Source organism: Oncorhynchus kisutch, linkage group LG17 (genome assembly GCF_002021735.2).
Source record: "Oncorhynchus kisutch isolate 150728-3 linkage group LG17, Okis_V2, whole genome shotgun sequence".
Taxonomy (NCBI): Eukaryota; Metazoa; Chordata; class Actinopteri; order Salmoniformes; family Salmonidae; genus Oncorhynchus; species Oncorhynchus kisutch.
The window spans coordinates 54,402,641-54,418,433 of record NC_034190.2 but is presented as its reverse complement, the minus strand read 5'-3'; the positions used below and the strand labels follow the sequence as shown (position 1 = coordinate 54,418,433).

The window sequence follows — 15,793 nt, the reverse complement described above, 5'->3', positions numbered from 1 at the left end:
ATGTCAAGCGGGCATTGATGGTCTCCCATTGCTGCCTTTTACAAGGGAGGCCATGTAACTAATTCATCATATATCACCCATTTCGAAAACACTTTGTGTGACCATTAACATTCCTTGTCGTGACTTTTTTACATTGAAGGCTTGTGTCACCGTAGTGTCCTCATTCAAACTGAACAACACATCTGGATAGACTTCACTTTGTCCACGTATTTCAGTGTGCTAGAAAACAAACACACAGGCCAATTGAGAACGTCACTGACTCCTGACAGGGAGAGAACAGTCTTTCAACAGAAAGTGCTGCTATGCCTATGGTATTGTATTCACCGCGACTATGCAGAGAGATCCACGTTTATCTGATCTCATGAACCACCATTTACCCCTTGAATTCCTAAAGCAAATGCTTCTGCATTAAATCAATCACTACGGCCTCACAGAAAATTATTTAACACCACAAAGAATTTAAAAACTAGAAGATATATACACACACACACACACACACACACACACACACACACACACACACACACACAGTTGAATACAGAAGTTTACATGCACTTAGGTTAACCACTCCACACATTTCTTGTGAACAAACTATAGCTTTGGCAAGTTGGTTAGGACATCTACTTTGTGCATGACACAAGTCATTTTTCCAACAATTGTTTACATGTGCAGTTGCAAACCATAGTCTGGTTATTTTATGGTGGTTTTGGAGCAGTGGCTTCTTCCTTGCTGAGCTGCCTTTCAGGTTATGTCGATATAGGACTTGTTTTACTGTGGATATAGATACTTTTGTACCGGTTTCCTCCAGCATCTTCACGAGGTCCTTTGCTGTTGTTCTGGGATTGATTTGCACTTTTCGCACCAAAGAACGGTCATCTCTAGGAGACAGAACGCGTCTCCTTCCTGAGCGGTATGATGTCTGCGTGGTCCCATGGTGTTTATAATTGCGTACTATTGTTTGTATAGATGAACGTGGTACCTTCAGGCATTTGTAAATTGCTCCCAAGGATGAACAAGACTTGTGGAGGTCTACAATTGTTTCTGAGGTCTTGGCTGATTTCTTTTGATTTTCCCATGATGTCAAACAAAGAGTCACTGAGTTTGAAGGTAGGCCTTGAAATACATCCACAGGTACACCTCCAATTGACTCAAATGATGTCAATTCGACTATCAGAAGCTTCTAAAGCCATGACGTCCTTTTCTGGAATTTTCCAAGCTGTTTAAATGCATAGTCAACTTAGTGGATGTAAACTTCTGACCCACTGTAATTGTGGTACAGTGAAATAATCTGTATGTAAACAATTGTTGGAAAAATGACTTGTCATGCACAAAGTAGATGTCCTAACCGACTTGCCAAAACTATAGTTTGTTAACAGGAAATTTGTGGAGTGGTTGAAAAACGAGTTTTAATGACTCCAACCTAAGTCTATGTAAACTTCCGACTTCAACTGTATATGTATGTATGTGGCAGTCCAAGTAGGATTAAAATGGGGTGATCAGTCCAATATAGACAGTTCAATGCCAAACACGTAGCTCGATATGTGCTTCCCTCCTATGCTAATCTGCTCAGAAAGATCTGTAACATTTTGAAAACATAGCCACAGGGTATGTGACATTATGCCACTGCGCTACTCCAGAGGTTTAGACACGTTAACTAGATTCCTCAAATTCCTGATGCAGTCTTATGCCTCGGAAAGAAATGGCTTACGAGCACACATGACTAGAAATGAAACCAAGATTAGTTGGGCCTGACACTTTCCTCTTTTTGTGTCACGGTGTGGCTGTAATCTGTTGGCTTGGCAACATAACGGCTGCAATAAGGTACTAATTGTCTTGAGGGAGACCGAGCGCTGTGACTTCTTAAGGAGCACGACATCAAATGCATACCTCCCATTGGAGGGTTAAGCCTTGGCCCTGGGTTTGGACAGAACTGTAGGGCTTGTGTAACGGAATTGTCACAGTGCTGGAAGACAGGGTGGGATACAAAGTGAGGGCCCAATGGGGGGCAATTTACGTGAGCTTTGGGGAGGAGTAGAGGTCTCCTGGATATGCTGAGACTTAAGATTTTATTCAATCTCAACCGTGAGCCAGTTTCAAGGGTAAGACAAGAGGCAGTACTCCTCTTGCGCTGCATGAAATGTTTATTTGGACAATTTTAGATCAATAAAACAATGCTTACCACGTAGAATCTAACAACTGGATATGTAAGCACATTTTCTTAGTGTAGAAGGACTGCTGTTCGTCAGACTCTACAAGATATTGGCTGCCTGGCTACCCATCCACATCGCTCTGGCCAACTGACATTTCTTCTCCACGATGAGTCTGGATTGGCCTCCCTCCCCAATGATTCCTAGAACGCGAACACATTCCGACCACTCTGATTGGTCCCAGAAACCGATGGGTTGGGCCAGAGCCGGCCTACATGATGACGTTATCAACTTTGATACTCTGATTAGAGACGATCCAATCACTGATACATTTGTTTTGTACAACTCCTCTCATTTTCAAGTAACACAAACGACTTCAAAGATGGAAGTTTCAGACTGGTTGTATGAAACGATCAATAGAGCAGCGGAAACTAATTCAGGGTGAGTAGACAGGTAAAGATATTGGGCCTTTGGCTCCTTATTGGTCACTCATCAAGTTGAGGCACATGATGAGCTTTCGTGTCAAGCCTTTGAAGTCTTATTAAGAAGCGTATTTAAAAGGGCCAGAAACAAACTACTTGGCAGGAGTCGGGACCCAGCAGCAACCCCCCAGCGCTTCTATTCCAGACCCTTCCATAAAGACACGACGGGGCGTTTTCCCTTTTGCAGAGTAGAGTCTGGTTTGTTAGTTAGAGCCCTGGAGTTGGGGTTACAGAGTTGAAGCCACCGGCGCAGCGGGCGGGAGTTATAAACGGACCTATTTATAGTAGTAGACACCAGGGCAGAGAAACCTGATGCTGGTGTATCCTAGTGTGGAGAGATGGCGGGATGATGGAGAGAGCAGCTTAGAGAGGAAGCTCAAGGCTGACTTCCTGTGTGTCTTCCAAGGTAATGAGCACAGCCTTGTGGGTCATCCTGTTTGTTCAACCAGGCTTGTCATTGGCCCCACCACAGCTGGCTTGGCCACAGGAGTCAACACCAGCTTGGCAGCAAGGGGAAATAAAGAGGATTTGAAGGTTTCACCTTTAAGGAGGAAACCACAGACATATCCTCGGTCATATACTCACTGGCATGGGAAGGAACACTCAAGCACACACACAAATCAGATGAACCCCCTTACAAGTAAGTTATCTAGTGTGTGTGTGTGTGTGTGGCCAGGGGCGGGTTACAAAGGGGCTGCATCTCCAGATGTTTCCTATTATAGGTTATGGAGTATCAAATGTTTCAAAGTCATCCCTGAACCACTTCCATCTTTTCCACATGCGCACATGACAGACAGTGGTTATGACAGAGGTTATCACCCAGCTAATCAGAACATTACGATAATACAGAGTGAAGGCCATGTAGATGTCCAGGGTTGAGTTAAGTTGGAGACTGTAGCAAAATGCTTTGAAACGGAAAACCAAATAAAGTGTTCTAATTGGACAAGTCCTAGATGGTAAATATTTGTTAAACTTTGTTTAAAAACGTTCTCTCCCTACTGAACACGACCCAGGTCGGGTGGAGGTTTGTGGGAGAAGCGTGTCGAGGTTTGGGTGGATATTATTGCCAATTCGTTTTTTGCAAGGCTCCAATGTTGTGACGAGTGGTCAGGATGCAAAAAGACATCTCATTTATAAAAAACACCAATCGTTGTAAAAGTTGCATCTCCTTTTTTCTAAGGTTTGCTTAAATGTTGTGGAAATCCCACACCACATCCACACAGGATGATGTCACTAACCATATTCATGCCATATCCTACATTTTTTGGGATAATGTCGGGAAAATCCGAGCTGATGTGAGCAGAAAAAACTAGCGCCGCACTCCAATTCTTCAGAGAGCTGATCAACGCATATAAAGCACTGTACCATTTAACAAACATGAGTAGATACCAGTTACCACCAAAGACTGAAATTAAATTAAAGTGAGCTGTCCAAATGCAAAGCTTCGGTTCTACTAGTCCCCCCCCCAAAATTGGACCGGAGATCTGGAATGACATTGTGGCGCAAAACGAATCCTGTTATCCCCACCCCCACCCAGCCAATTTGATATGCTCGCTGGCTTCGGTAATTGCCAAGAGATAAGGGACGCGGGTTAGAGATGACAAAAGCTCGATAAACATCTGAGTGTCATCCCGCTCGTACGTGTATCGATTGTGTGTTTGATGCAGACTAGTTACAACACAAAAGGTGGGGGAAATAGAATCGATGGCGAGAGCAATGGGGGGGGGGGGGGGGTATTCTTTCATCAACCGCTGCGCCTCCATTTCACCCCATAACCAGCGTAGATTATGAACAAACAACCAATCAACCGACCAAGCGTCTCTCAAAGAGGAAAAGCTGTGAGGCTTAGGGGTCAGTACAGTATCAGATTACACTCGCAATCTCCCCCAAGGTGATCACTGACTCCCCATCTATCGGCTCAGGTGTCTTCAATGGGGGGGGATAGAGAGACTGGGGCTATCTTTACTAAAAACATATGGCTTCAGTCCTGGCCCATTTAACCCCCAGCCAGACAGTCCTTATCAACACCAGATTGGCTGTTTGACGACAAAAGCTTGGATTCCCGGCAGGGAGGGGAGAAGGGAGTAGCATAGCATTATCGGATTAGCCAGGATTGGAGCGAAACTGATTTTATGGATGTGTTGGAGACTTTCCACAATCCGCTGAGCCATTGATGCCACGCCATGGCCGTCACTAGATCAATGGACATTGGGTAGCATGCGAAGCACACAGGATCATACACAGACACACATATATAGCCACATGCACTGCCACATGCACTCACACAAAACCGGGTGCCATGAAAATGAGTTTTACAACAGTTGCAAATAGTATTATCAGCCTTATCATTACAACAGCAGACAGTTGATTCTGCAATTGTCCAACTCCGTTGTTGAGGCATAAACGTAAGTCTCTAGAGTCTAACCCCTGGAGTGATGTGAACGGGTTAGTGAAGTTGACAGCAGTGTGCTGCTGTTGGGGCTATCCACCCCCTGGCCCCATCTTCACCTGAGCAAGCATGGGTTAAATTAAGAGATGTTACATGATGTAATGGGAGGCAAGAGGCTGGGGTGAGGGGAAGTAGGGGGGGGATGAGATTCAGACATTGCCTGTATGTTTTAGAAATACATAGAAGTTGGGAGTCATGGTGTGTGTTTAGTCCCCGGTTGCTTTACACCAGTTAATGAGGTTTGTTGACCGTTATGCAACGCAGCTCCACATAAAGTGAATAATAAATTGGGGATTAAACGTGAAGAGTATTGGGGATTAAACGTGAAGAGTATTGGGGATTAAACGTGAAGAGTATTGGGGATTAAACTTGAAGAGTATTGCCCATGAGGAGTTAGTCATACAGGTCTAAAAATGAACAGTTGATTAGTTTAATGCTTGTTCATTACTTACTCTACTTTCATACACTATTCCCATAGAACAACCCCACCTTCATGTTCATGCATAGCCCCCTTCCATGTTCATGCATAGCCCCCTTCCATGTTCATGCATAGCCCCCTTCCATGTTCATGCATAGCCCCCTTCCATGTTTATGCAAAGCCCCCTTCCATGATCATGCATAGCCCCCTTCCATGATCATGCATAGCCCCCTTCCATGTTTATGCATAGCCCCCTTCCATGTTTATGCATAGCCCCCTTCCATGTTCATGCATAGCATGCATAGTGTGTAAGAGGACAAAATATTGAGTTCAGCCCAGCACAGAATGCCCATCAATTGACTGACAGCCCTCTTTTCAAATGTGTAAAATCCATTGGGCACATGTCATCATTCTTTCCAGCCCTTGGATGCTTATCAATCACATGTGGTCATTTGTATCTTACAACTGTCTAAGGTCACATGATGGATCATATAGCAGGGTCTCCAAAACTTGGTCCTGGGTCCCCCACACCAGCCCTGGGTGCACGTTTTGTGTTTTCCCCTCACTACATATCTGATTCAAATAACCAACTCATCATCATCATCATCAAGTTTGGATTATTTGAATCAGTTGTGTAGTGCTATGACAAAAACCAAAACGTGCACCCAAGAGGGGGGGGGGGGGGGGGAGGCAGGACCGAGTTTGGGAAACCCTGTCATATAGCAGTTTGCAATAGCCATAGTTCAAGGTTAGGCTGTCATCATCCATCAACGAGGCCACCTGCACTGTGCATAGAGACGACGGCCCGGATAATGGGAGGAGACAACACAGGAGACTGGAAACAAAGAGATGACAAGGAGAGGTGACAAATTGAATTGCCACCTGCAGCTGGTCTAGACTCGAGCTTCGGGCACAGCGGTGTGTTCTCGGGTGACGCGTGAAAAATGAGCCCATTCATTATTCAGATGTGATTATAGAAAACGTGATACCTAACACTTAGTATGAAGTGATACACTGGCTCGCAATTATCAATGAATAAATGCACACCATTACTGTCGCGAATCAGCGGGAAACCCGTCTACATCATTTGAATTGCGCTTCTATTAAATTCACGGTTTCTACTGGGGTTTTATCAGAACTTACAAGATGAACAGACTGATGAATGAAGGCGGAAGACGTCCCAAAATCAACGGTGTTGTACTAGCCCAAGCCTGTGAAGTGCCCGTTCCCTCAACGGAAACACTATAAAATGCAGCTAATCATTATTATGGACACCACTCTACAGGCTGCCATCAACAGAAGGGTGAACTGTCGCTACACATTAAGACCAAAAATTGGAATGTGATAAAAATGTATTCAGCCAGCAGCAGCTGTAGAAAGCTGGCTATGACTTCACTTTCTGCAAGGGTGTTTGTTGCCAGCAATTTGTGATACAATGATACAACTGCTTGCCAACAGCTGAACAATATAAATATCCTGTCTGGCAAGTAGCCATGGGTTCAATTGAGGCAAAGAAAGAGCGATCAAAAACTTACCGATTGAAGGAAAAGCAATACCCGAACGTAATCCCTCTCGGTGTTCAAAATTTCATTTAAAACACAGAGCCTCAAGCGTTGCTGGCGGTCCGAATCTTTGGTGCCGTGAACACCGCCGTTATCATGTTGCCCGTCTTCTTCCATAATTTATATTTATCCAAAGAGTAGTAAAATAACACGTTCAATTATTATTTATACTTGGTTCACTGCGAAAGTATTCCGAGTTAGTTGCAGTTTAAGTCCATTTTCAACACCGTATCTTCAAACCCCAATGCAATGATGCGCAATGCGTATAAACTTCAACAAAAGTAACCAAACAAAAACATGCGCCTTTATTCGGATTTTTTTCTCTCTAGAAAAGACAGACACTGCAATAAACGACGAATGACTGCTGATCGATTTGCGAGATCCGATTCTGCGACAAGAAAATAACTTCAGCTGAGAATGTTCAGCTCACAATAAAGGCTGAGGATTGCTAAATCACATGTTCTCGAGATGGTTAGTTGTGTGTCAACATAAGTTTTGAGGAGACGACAGCACATGATGCAGGCAGCAGTAATTTCACAGACTCTCAGAAGGCAGTCTGAAAAGCGCTTGTTGTCCTCTTGGCTTCTGTGGGGAATGAGAGCAATGCAACAACGTGCCAGTGGTCGCTTTCAGAAGTGCAGCAGTGTAGGGACCGTCTTTACGTTAACATTGCGAATTTAATTAAGTTCAATATCAAATCATTCATTCTGCACCTCTTAATTAAATACATATGCCCAGTCATTCTTTCAATAAGGCTGCCTACTTATTTTTACTTTATGCATGGCACAAACCAGGCCTATTGAACAATTGATGGGCAAGTCAATGGAACAGGCTGCAAATGAAGACAATTTTTTAATGGATTCAATTTAATATTTTAGAGGACTGTCATTATTATGAAGAGGGTCTGAGAAACAATTAGCTACCACCAGTTCCTACGGACTCGAGCACTGTAGTTGAACGCCTACAGCAGCCGTGTCCGATTTATAAATGTCAGCGCAAGGGGACCTCTTGTGGACTCATTCGTAGCACAGCATCAAACTCAAACAATCCACTCATTCAGAGAACATTAAAAAGTGTGATTCAACTTTATTCCTCAGACACCATGTAAACAAAGGTTGGGGATCAAAAGGATTCAATGAAAAGATACGTTTTAATCAATGCAGGTTACATTCATTTTCCACTGTGATTCTCCCAGACAGTTGCATACATACATTTTGTTTTTGCCTTTTTAAAAGAGGAATGCAACAGACAAACCTCACCATTTCTTATATTTTACATATAATTATTCCTTTCTGTACAACACAAGTTCTTAAATATTACCAAACGACAAATAAGTAATTCAGGATAAGATTAGCTATTGATTGTATGCAATTGCTTTGATTAATTAATATTCCATACTTGTTTTCCTGAACAAAAAAAAGGTAGGCTATGTGCAAAAGCACATACATTCATAAAACCATCAAAAAGTAAGACAATCTAATTCAATGATAGATTAAACATGTCAAAGACTAAGGGGTCTATTTCAGACAAATAAAGATCTATTCAAATTTTTTCCAGCTCCTGTGAAAAGTGTGTGTGTAAAACCCTCCATTGTCTACATTGTCTGAATATTATATGCCCACAGGGAGTAATTGGTGCCTGTAAATGGATTTAGATGTAGCCTATTTCAAACAAGTTGTTTTGTTTTTATTCGAATTTGACGAGTATTATTAACTGTCTTTTTTGGGGTCTTATCAATAGTAAATTGAATGTTGCTTTTTGACAACGTCTGGCATGTCCAATTGGATTGGATAACAAAATAAAGGAAATACACAACTTGAAGCAACCACATATTTAGCCAGGGAGCACCTCAACACATCTATAACTTATTTATTCATCAAAACCCAGCCTTTTCGCACCACAGCCAGCTACTGTACCCATAATTCCCACTGTGAAAATAGCTAAAATATTTCTGACACACCCCTGGATCTATAGTGCTACCGCCCCATTGCGTTAGGGTCTATTTTAACAAACAAAGTATTTTCATCATTTACATTTCATAAGATAAAACTCTTCCTTGAGTATATCTCCAAACTGCAGACCACTGTAAAAAAAAAAAAAAAAAAATTGTAAGTTAAAAAAAATATATATAAAAATGTGCTCAGTGCATAAAGATCAAATAAATATGTATGGAGGTTTATCCTTTTCAATCATTGCCATAAATAAATGCAAATTATTACAGGCAGACAGTAAAGGGTTTGCTTCAGGGCTTTCAAAAGCACAGTAAGTAAACAAAAACAAAAATTGGTAAACCAATTGCAATACGCAAAGTAAACTCACGATTGTATAGATGGTATAAAACTGTTAATTTGCAGTGAATATGAAAATCTGTTAATTCTAATCATTTTCTGATTCCTAATCACATGTAACTGTACTTGACCTTTCCTTAATACAACTAGCCTATCAGTCAACTTGCCATCCAATGAAACAAAGTGTATTATTTTCGCATAACGTTTTGTTTTAGAAGATGCAACAAAAAACTAAATAGATTGAGACAATCTCACACATTCAAAGAGACCAACAACTTTTCTCCGTACACAAGGAGATGCATTTCTGATAAAGAAGAGCAATGCCTAGACACATCATCTGACAAAAAGTGTGCCTTCTTCAGAATGGAGAAGAACCATGTGCCATCAGCAGAAAGGAGAAGAACCGTATGCTCATCTTCCATCACTTCCATGTGTTGCATCACGCATACAGTATAGACATGCCGTTGCGTGGGATGGAGTGACTGATCTGATTAGACTTGCAGACGAGAGCAGAAACACCTCAGATGCAATGTTGACATCTGCAGTCTCACACAAACAGTGTAATATGACCTACACGTCAAAATGGTTCAGTGCCGGAATGAATAACACTGGTCTACTTCATTGTAAGAACAATATCTATGCAATCTCTCAGTTAGCAGCTGACCAACATTAAAGGGATAGTTCACCACTACACCTTAAAACTGGTATGAAAACAGAATAATTTAGATAAGGGGGTGAAGTACCTCTTTAAATGTCTTTGCTTATTTTTTCCATGTTTTGAGACTCAGTAAGTAAGCTGACCAATGCCTAATATTGCTGCAATGTTCAACTCCATTTTCTCAATGAAATAGAAGACTTTGGACAGATACATGAGAGGAGAATACTTTTTTTTTTTTTTTTTACAATCGTTTTTAGATAAGATGTAAACACTTTCAAAGTAATATATGGATCCATCGCGTAAAATGTCTTGATCCAACTGCAGTTCACCAAATCTCTCACCACAACCACCCGCACGGTATCGGCCCAAATCCCAGAGTCTCTCCTTCCTCTCCCCATCTGTATCGATATGATACATGTAAAATGATCAAGTAACCCTATAATTAGGAGTCTGGTCCATCTACATTTAGGCTCCATCTTCATTAAAAACAGAAACTCTAAAATGGAGAATTAAAAGGCCAATAACGTTGTCCACTCTTCATCACAATATTAAAAAAAGACCAAAAGTAGATTATCCTATTGCAAATTATAGAGCGTCAGAAACTGGTGCCACAAAGCATAGAGTAGACTGATAAGGATGTGCAGTATATTTTCAATGCCAAGTGTCCCGAGCTTAACTGGGGCTTAGTAGCCACCAAAAAGACAGGCTCAGATGTGTTCGTACTACAAATGTACTGCTTGCACCTGGTAACATTTTTTGACACTGCTCTCGACGTCAATGGCAGCGTTTGACATAAATAACAAAATAGAACTGTATAAATATAGAGAATCTGGGGCTGTGTGTGTGTGTGTGAGAGTGTGTGTGTTAGTGTTTTTCAAAGGGAGGGGAGAGGTCAAAGGTGAACAGGCCTCCCCTCCCCCACGTCTTGGAAGAGTGAGGTGTAGAACTCGGGCTCCAGCTGCTTGTTGCGGTAGCGGTGCACGACGTCTGCAATCTTCTGCTTGCGCCGGACGTGCGGCGGGCTGTACGTCTCGCTCTCCAGTCGCTTCCGCCGGCACACGTTGATGACCGTCTGGCGCACCAGGAACCCTGGGTGAAAACAACAAGTAGAATGTGACATAATGAGCCAAACAAAATAGGAGTGGAATTTAGTCATATTTGTAGTTTGTAATATCCCAGGGGCAGGATGACAAAACCGCCAACACGGCAATGGGTAGAGAAGGAAGCATAACATAAATGACTATAAGCCAGAGAGAGACCGTTGAAATTAATCTAGAGGTAGAAAGAGAGAGAGAGAGAGAGAGAGAGAGAGAAACGAGAGATTAGAGAAAAAGAGATGATTTGGTCACCTAGTGCTCTGCGGCTGACCACCATGCCATCCACCAGGGGGATGACCATGTTGAACTTGCCCATGGCCCCGTGGAGCCTGACCCGGAACAGACCCGTCCTTAGGGGGTGGATGAAGATCAGGGGCATGTCCTTCTCCAGGAGCCCAGACCTGAAGAGGGGGAGAGTTGAAGTGGAGGAGGGAAAGAGGTGCAGAGAGAAAGCGGTGGGGTTTGAAGAAAGACATGACATTTCCATTCTATTCAACAGGAAATATGAGACTTGGTCTTCACTATCAGTGTGATGTAAACTAACCTACTGAAAATGTGACACAGTGGATTTTAGAGTGGCCTAACTTTAATTTGACACAATATTGAAACACTTACTCAAGCTTAATTTACAATCGTTTTTGGTAAGTGTTTAGGGTTAGTGTTTGGTTGGGCGTGGGTCTTAGTAGCCTACCTGCAGGAAGTGCTGTTGTTCGCCTCCAAACCAGTACCGGTTTCCGCCAAGAGATCAGACAGAGGGAAGTTCTCTAGAGGAAAAACAACAACGGGGCCATTTGAGGGGAAACACCTTCAACAGTTTCTCACTTTGGTTTCTCACTTTCAAAAGGCAGGTCCTAACGGAACAGTAAAAAAATCATGAGTGGTCTCATAACATTGTACAAGGACAGACATCAGAAATGACACAGAGCCATGATGACGTAAAGTGAAACTGTACTAGGGGACGCACAATGGTTTTTAGGGGAAGTTATCGGAGGTTGTTTACCGATGTCATCGTAGCGCTCCACCCAGACCACTAGCACCTTAGTCTCAGGCCCCAGGGGAGGGGCAGTCTTTCCTGTGGAGGACCTCTTAGTCTTCACCATAGAATTCTGCTAGAGGAGAGAGATATAAATACACAGGCATAGGGTTGTCGAGACACCCTGAGATTTAATCTATTCCTCAAAAGAATGCAAGAAACCAGCATTCAAATATGTAAACTGTATCCATTGCATTAGTTTAAAAAGGGCCAATGCAGCCATTTTTATTTAAATATCAAATCATTTCTAGGTAACAATTAAGTACCTTAATGTTATTGTTTTCAATTCAAAATGGTCAAAAAGGAAACAAAAATGTATTCCTTGCAAAGAGCCATTTCTCAAGCAAGAATTTTGCTAGGATGGTCTAAGCGGTGAGGGAAAAACTGAAAACTAGCTGTTATTGGCAGAGAGGTTTGGAGCTCTTTCTCATCAGTCTATTAACTCCTTTAATGCCTGGTGATGGCACCAGGCATGCCAAAACTCAATCCCACCAAAACAGGTGGGATTTTTTTTCAAACAGCTCATCATAATTTTCCCAATTACACAGTATTATTGCAATCACAGTGTAGAAATATATATAAAACACATTTTTGACTGCATTGGGCCTTTAAGTCTTTAAATATTTTTTGGCTATATAGGCCAACAAAAAATAAAAAAACAGACAAATCTTAGACTTGATGGTTCATACCACTACGAAAACCCTGTTGAATCAGTCCTCTCAGTTGGTAGAGCATGGCGTAAAACGTATGCACAGATGACTAAGTCGCTTTGGATAAAAGTTATTATTAACTATTATTATTAATGTAGGATTGTGGGTTAATTACCCTTTGGGAAGCTGCTAGGTTGTCTGAGTGGTTGGGGAAGAGCTCCAGTGTTAGCTTGGGTTGTTTTAGTAAACTAGGCAGGAGGTCTGTGTGTGTGTCCGCCTCCACTGTAGAGTCACTGTGCACCGAGGAATCTTCTGTAAACACAAAAACAGCTATCAGCCACCCAGGGATGGGCAAAACTGTATCTTCACATAGAATGCATTAAAAAGACATTACACAACAACAACATCAAAGTTTGTCAGATGTTTTACACTTCAAAAGGGATCTACCATTAACATAAGACCACGTCCCAGGCCATCTGTTCTGCCACAATCCAAAATGAATGGAATAGGTAAGTGGACTCATCTTGGCAGAGTACTTTCGAGGTCTGAAAACATCTGACAAACCTTAATGTAATGTCCCTTTAAGACAAAATAAAATGACAATTTAAATACAAAATACGAGCATTTGTAAATGCTGACCGGAGTCTGTCAGCGATGGAACGACAAAGGCGATCTCAGTCAGAGCGTCGGCGTAGTAGAGCACCTTCTTCTCCCCATTGAATACAGAACCTCCCGTGTCCCCCGGTGGAGCTGCCTCCTCTATGGCGACAGAGCAAAATATGAAACATTACATACTTACCACGTCTGAGATATAGAATTAGAATAAGAAAATGTGTACTATGGCTCGGGCTAACCAAGACATCTTTTGGCTATCACCCTGGCTTTATGAAGCATTACCTATTCACCCTGACCGAGACATGGAATTACAATAATAATTTTTGTTATGCTGTATCTATAGCCTGAGTCAACCAAGACATCGCCCTGGCTTTAGCTCAGCGAGCGAACACCTTCAGTGGTGAATGTGTCACACTGACAATATACGCCCGGATCTTCATCTTTTTACTTTTTACTGAGACCCATGCACATGTTTTAGCTTTCAAAGCTAATCCCCTGAGATGCACCAATAGCCTGGGTTCCATGTCGGTTACGACCCCTGGGGAGAGTGGCACACCTATCTGTTGTGAGTCGTTGTCGCTGCTGCAGGAGTTAAGGGACCAGCTGGTGTCCAGGTGTCCGGTCCAGCCGGGGTGCCGGCCCACATCCACGGGCCAGCCCAGAGACAGCAGGAACTCCAGGAAGTGGGGCTGGACACTGGATGATGTCTCCACGTTCCTCAGGATCTACCAATTACAATGTATCATTCACACAGTGGATCAGGATCTACAAATCACAATGCATAACACAGTGGATCACTACAAAAATTGTGTCAACTGGCATGAGAAAATTCATCAAAAGTAATAAGTTCTCACCTCGTGGCTGGTTTTCTGTCCCGCCCTCACGTAAAACACAAAGACAGTGTCAAAAGGTCGGCATGGCAACAGGTCCAAGTAGGCGATGTCATCAAAGAACCCTGGCATTGAGGACTCCAGTCCGATGAGGTGAGGGGGTAAACGGCTGTTGCCCGGTTCCTGAAGTAAGAGAGTCAGTACAACATGAACAGGTCATGCTTTAGAGCTATGGCCCCTTTTCAATCAAACCCAGAAACTGGATTTTGCGATAAGTGAAGGCAAGACGGTAGCTGACAGAAGGCTAGGCAGAGAGACCAAACATAGAATTAAGATAAATTATAACATTTTCCATAAACAACAGTGGCCAACCACTGACAAACTACAGTTCCCAACCACTGACATAAACTTCAGTTCTGACCACTAAGAAACTACAGTTCCAAACCTTCAGTGCCTCTAGAGATAGGAAGCCAAAGTGAGAGAGGAAGAGGCGGGCTGTCTGGAACTCCTGGGCGGGCAGAGGGGGTTTGCAGTCAGTCAGGGGGTCTGGGAATGACTTGGAACTCCAGACGTCCTCGCTGTGGCGCTCCAGGGAACACTCATACTCAATCTGCTTGGTCATCATGCTGCGCAGCCTATCATGCTGCATCCCCAGCTGAGAGGAGGACGGACAAGGTCAAGTTTGTGTGACTGGAGGCAACTATAAGGATGCAAAGCACTCACCAGGGTTAGGTTAAATTGGATTTAAATTCAGGAAGTGAACTGAAATTCCTATGAAACAAAATGTCTTAACGGAATTGTGACCCGATTCAGGAAACTAGGCGTATGTCGCAGGTCACGACTTCACAGTAAAAAAAAAAAAGAGGTTTTTAGCAGAAATGCCTTCTCGAACATGTGAACTTTGATGTGCCTTAATAACAAACTTGTATGTCATCTGTAAATACGAATAACAATATTTAAATTATGAGCCTTGTTAGTTAAGCCACAGAAAAAGACAACAACTTTCCCACTAGCCCTGATTGGCTGAGGTAATGAGCGGGCTGGACATGCAGAGAGAGGAGAGAAGATTGATCTGCCATATAGAAAGGTTCTGTCTATTTGAGCTGGTCTGTCTGTGTTGGTAATCCTGTCAAATGCAGCCTTTTTTAATGTAGTGTGTAGTGGAGCTGCATAAGTGTTGCTCTCCACTTTCTGGAGGATTAAGTTTTGAAATCTGCGGAATTAAAGTATGATAGCTAAAGCGATGGAGAAAACATCTTGCCTCCGGATTACATCTTCAAACTAAGGGCAATTGTGGCATGGCATTCGTGACAGGGAAACGCGTCCATCACGCATGATGATGTATACAGGTAAGGTAAGGCTAGCATTAGCTAGCTAATTCCTCAGATGTTACACGTTTCTCATTTTGACAGGAAGTGGTTTTAATTCAAGCTAAAGTATATTGTTAGCTAGCTAGCTAACATTAGCTGGCTGCCTATCTGATATTATTTGTATCCCAGAGCCGTTTGCTTTTCTAGTTAGAGCCTAATGTTAGCTAGATAACATTCAACCTGGTTGGTTAGCT

The 15,793-nt window shown here is 42.6% G+C and overlaps 2 protein-coding genes across 5 annotated transcripts in view; both read right to left on the bottom strand.

Moving 5' to 3' along the window:
• Positions 1–7,698, bottom strand: part of LOC109907914 (phosphatidylinositol 3,4,5-trisphosphate-dependent Rac exchanger 1 protein) — a 107,227-nt gene extending 99,529 nt beyond the window's left edge. Inside the window, exon 1 of the mRNA XM_020506210.2 lies at positions 7,032–7,698. Coding sequence (XP_020361799.1) covers positions 7,032–7,175 — 144 coding nt within the window. The 5' untranslated portion in view covers positions 7,176–7,698. The remainder of the gene's footprint in view (positions 1–7,031) is intronic.
• Positions 7,699–8,126: 428 nt separating this feature from the next.
• The window catches only part of LOC109907913 (ral GTPase-activating protein subunit beta), a 41,835-nt gene continuing 34,168 nt past the window's right edge, over positions 8,127–15,793 (bottom strand). For 2 of the 4 annotated variants that reach the window (XM_031794095.1, XM_031794097.1), the window contains exons 22-30: positions 14,675–14,884; positions 14,254–14,412; positions 13,956–14,124; positions 13,424–13,543; positions 12,960–13,096; positions 12,102–12,210; positions 11,793–11,865; positions 11,354–11,502; positions 8,127–11,093 (exon numbers count right to left, since the gene is read on the bottom strand). In XM_031794095.1, the coding sequence (XP_031649955.1) occupies positions 10,897–11,093; positions 11,354–11,502; positions 11,793–11,865; positions 12,102–12,210; positions 12,960–13,096; positions 13,424–13,543; positions 13,956–14,124; positions 14,254–14,412; positions 14,675–14,884 (1,323 nt within the window). In that variant the 3' untranslated portion in view covers positions 8,127–10,896. The remainder of the gene's footprint in view (positions 11,094–11,353; positions 11,503–11,792; positions 11,866–12,101; positions 12,211–12,959; positions 13,097–13,423; positions 13,544–13,955; positions 14,125–14,253; positions 14,413–14,674; positions 14,885–15,793) is intronic. The other 2 variants (XM_031794096.1, XM_031794098.1) reach the window with 1 other exon arrangement.